The 3,269-nt window shown below is 39.5% G+C and overlaps 1 protein-coding gene across 2 annotated transcripts; it reads left to right on the top strand.

Moving 5' to 3' along the window:
* The first annotated feature begins 302 nt into the window (after positions 1 to 302).
* On the top strand, positions 303 to 3,002 carry hoxa10b (homeobox A10b). 2 transcript variants are annotated; one of them, XM_016558544.1, is made up of 2 exons: positions 303 to 1,068; positions 2,227 to 3,002. In XM_016558544.1, the coding sequence occupies exons 1-2, from the start codon at positions 303 to 305 to the stop codon at positions 2,499 to 2,501; spliced, it is 1,041 nt and encodes a 346-aa protein (XP_016414030.1). In that variant the 3' UTR covers positions 2,502 to 3,002. The 2 variants fall into 2 exon arrangements, with proteins under 2 accessions (XP_016414030.1, XP_016414031.1); XM_016558545.1 differs by having other exon boundaries at positions 319 to 1,068; positions 2,224 to 3,002.
* Positions 3,003 to 3,269: the final 267 nt, after the last annotated feature.

Genomic DNA, 3,269 nt, shown 5'->3' with positions numbered 1-3,269 from the left:
ATGGCTCAAAAGGCTTTGCGGCTAATCGGCAATGTCAGCATTAACAAAGTCAGTGGTCGTAAATATAATGCTGTTCCCGTTAAATTCTGGTTTTATTCGTTTATATTTTCAGAAATGACTGATCGGGTTTATGTAGATTTGACTTTAAAAAAAATGTAGTTGCTTGAAAAAGATGTGGGACACAAGGGTTACGTGCACACAGAGGGAGGAGTCACCGGTGCTCGTTGCAATTTAATTGGCTGTTAGCTCACACTGAGTTGTATAGTTATCAGTAATTATATTCAGCATGTTTTGCACAAGAAATGTCATCCAGAAAGGGCAATCTTCTTCCACCGTCATATTATACCACAAAGATGTCATGCTCCGATAGTCCATCTGGAAATTCGTTTCTGGTAGACTCCTTGATCCACGGAAGGGCCGAGGGAAGTGGACACTATTACCAAAACAGCGGAGTCTACTTGCAGCCGACCTCCGAGTATTCTTATGGACTGTCTAACTGTGGCTATTTTTCTGGACTCAAACGGAACGAGAGCAATTCGCAAAATGTAGTCCCTACGTGTGGGCCATATCAAGGCATGGAAACATGGCTGGAGACGTCGAGGTCCTGTCGCACTGAACAGCCTAACAACCAAATTACCCCACGGTCGTTCTCGCCCACCATAAAAGAGGAAAACTCTTACTGCTTATACGAGTCTGAGAAGTGTCCAAAAGACACCATTACAGAGGACATATCGTACTCCCGGCTGACACCAAACTCGTGTCCATCTAGCAACAATAACGGCTGTGTTCCGGTACCTGGTTACTTCCGTCTATCTCAGACATGCACCACATCTGAAGGTTTTCCAGACAACCAGTCTGTACCGACTCATGCTGCTGCTCAACGCTCTACCCGATTTGACAGCTCTCTTTCAGCCATAGGAGCAGAAGCGAGCAGGGAAGAGAGCGACGAGCCTCCCACATGCGCACCATGTGCCCCGGCAAGAAACAAGGAGCTAAGGGGGTCCACTGGCACCGCTTCATCTCCAGAACCACCGGACAGTCCGGAGAAGGCGGTCACTGTTACTAAAGGTTAGTTTTGTTGTTGCCCCATCCAAAGGATTCGGACGTCCTTAGGGCGCGTAAAAACATTAACGCCTTTGCGCGCGCGATAAATACATGGAATTGTTATACTACTGCATGTAGTATTAAAGAAATATTTCGGATTTTATTTTAAACACCTCATAAGGCTTTAGCTTGGCCAGATTTGGCAGCACAATCATATGCGAGTAATTAAAAAAAATATACATTTTTGAGGAGGTCCAGCACGCCCAAACCAATTTAGCTAAAGCCCTGATGTCTGTAGTCCTCTCTGTAATCCTTTACACATAACACAGCATTCCTTCGTGCCAAATGCAATGTGCACTGGCCATTTTTCGTTTGTAAATCTCACGTTTTAATAATAGCAAAAAGACTATTTAAAACATATTGTTCGCAAGATCTCATTTAACAAATATCTTTTCAAAACTCTATGCAAACCTTCACATAGCAAAACATTAATTTGCGTCAAACGCAGTGCTGACAGATATAACGTGTGCTTTAGTTTCCCAAACATTTTTAAGTGATCACATTAAAATCGTAAAGCAAACAGGGCCTATTGCTCACGACCCTGCTATCCCCATTTTGTGTATGTCTTTCTATATATATGTAAGTATTTAGCAAGCCTATTTTTCAGCTGTTTATGACCTCTTGGAAATGTAATCACATGATTTGGTTTATAAAATGTTCATTTTCTTGCATAGACGGAGAGCTTGTTTAGTTGCAATGCCTATAAACTAAAAATATTATTTTGCTCTTCTTACAAGAAACGACAGATAAAGCGTCGCCAGTGCCTTTTTAAGGCTTTTGTTTTAACAAACAAAAATGGAATAATCAGAAAATAGACAAAAACTGAATTAATTAATCGCAACTCAATTCATAATATTAATATGGCTACACACGATAGTATCAGGTCATTTAATATTTTAAATTAAATGTTTATGTGAGAATGTATTTATGTGAATACTAATATTGTTGAACAGCAAGTGGAATTATTGTATGGATATTACAGGTTGTTAATAGCATTATTCATTTTGTAATTAAATAACATTCATTAGGCGTATATGGTCATTGCATCCCATAGTAAATTGTTGTGAAATGGGGGCTTGCAGCTGGACATTTTGGACTAATATTGTCTCAAATTTTCAGCAGGAGATTCCAAAAGTGACAATACAGTTAACTGGCTGACGGCGAAGAGTGGTCGTAAGAAGCGTTGCCCCTACACCAAACATCAGACTCTAGAGCTAGAGAAAGAGTTCCTCTTCAACATGTACTTGACACGAGAGCGTCGCCTCGAGATCAGCCACAGCGTTCACCTCACGGACAGACAAGTCAAAATCTGGTTTCAGAACCGACGGATGAAGCTGAAGAAGATGAGTCGAGAAAACCGAATCCGAGAGTTGTCGGCCAACTTCAGTTTTTCATGAAGCCTCCTCGCTTTATAGATCTCTGGCGCCCTCCTTCATCAGCTGCAGTGGTAGCCTACTTCAACCCTACAACAAACCGTCTCCGTAGGTGTGTGTGCATAGATGACTTGTGCAAGATACTATTGATAACTTATTGTGTGTCGTATACTGTTGACGTTTTTATCCGTTTATGTATAATTTTATTTGACAACTCAGTCGTCATAAGATGTCATGGTTATTTATAAACTGTCAAGAGTACTTCACTGTAAAAGCAAGAGAGGAAAATATAAGAATGCTGAAGGTGTTAATTGTACATAGCATTCAGACTATATTGTACATTTACTGTATATAACTGCGGTATTTGCATGTTGTAATAATAACTATTATGAAACCATTTTTAAATAATAACAATACGTTTCTTCCTAAGTACGACCTTGTCATGTATTTGCTGGAAGAAGTCCGGTTCTTAAAATGTAGAAACTTATAAACATGACGGGACTTCCTGTATTATTTTAACAGCAATCAAAGGTACCATCTTTTTTGGAAACAGAGGCCAAAGAGATGGTCTCAGATGTAAATTAATTATTACATGGAAGAAAATAAATAAAGGCATGTACGTAAAAGTCATCTTACTTTTAAATACAATTATTGTAGTACAAAACACTCCTGTTTTTCTGAGCTTTCTTTATAACGGGGATTTTGGAGAAGCAATAACTTTGCTGACTGTAAAATGACATGATTTATATAATTCTCAACACAGTCTGTACTGGTCCCGTGAAGAGTCATACA

Source organism: Sinocyclocheilus rhinocerous, unplaced genomic scaffold, assembly GCF_001515625.1.
Source record: "Sinocyclocheilus rhinocerous isolate Xijiao unplaced genomic scaffold, SAMN03320098_v1.1 scaffold498, whole genome shotgun sequence".
In the NCBI taxonomy this organism is placed as follows: Eukaryota; Metazoa; Chordata; class Actinopteri; order Cypriniformes; family Cyprinidae; genus Sinocyclocheilus; species Sinocyclocheilus rhinocerous.
The sequence above is the reverse complement of the archived record's forward strand: the minus strand, read 5'-3'. Positions and strand labels throughout refer to the sequence as shown.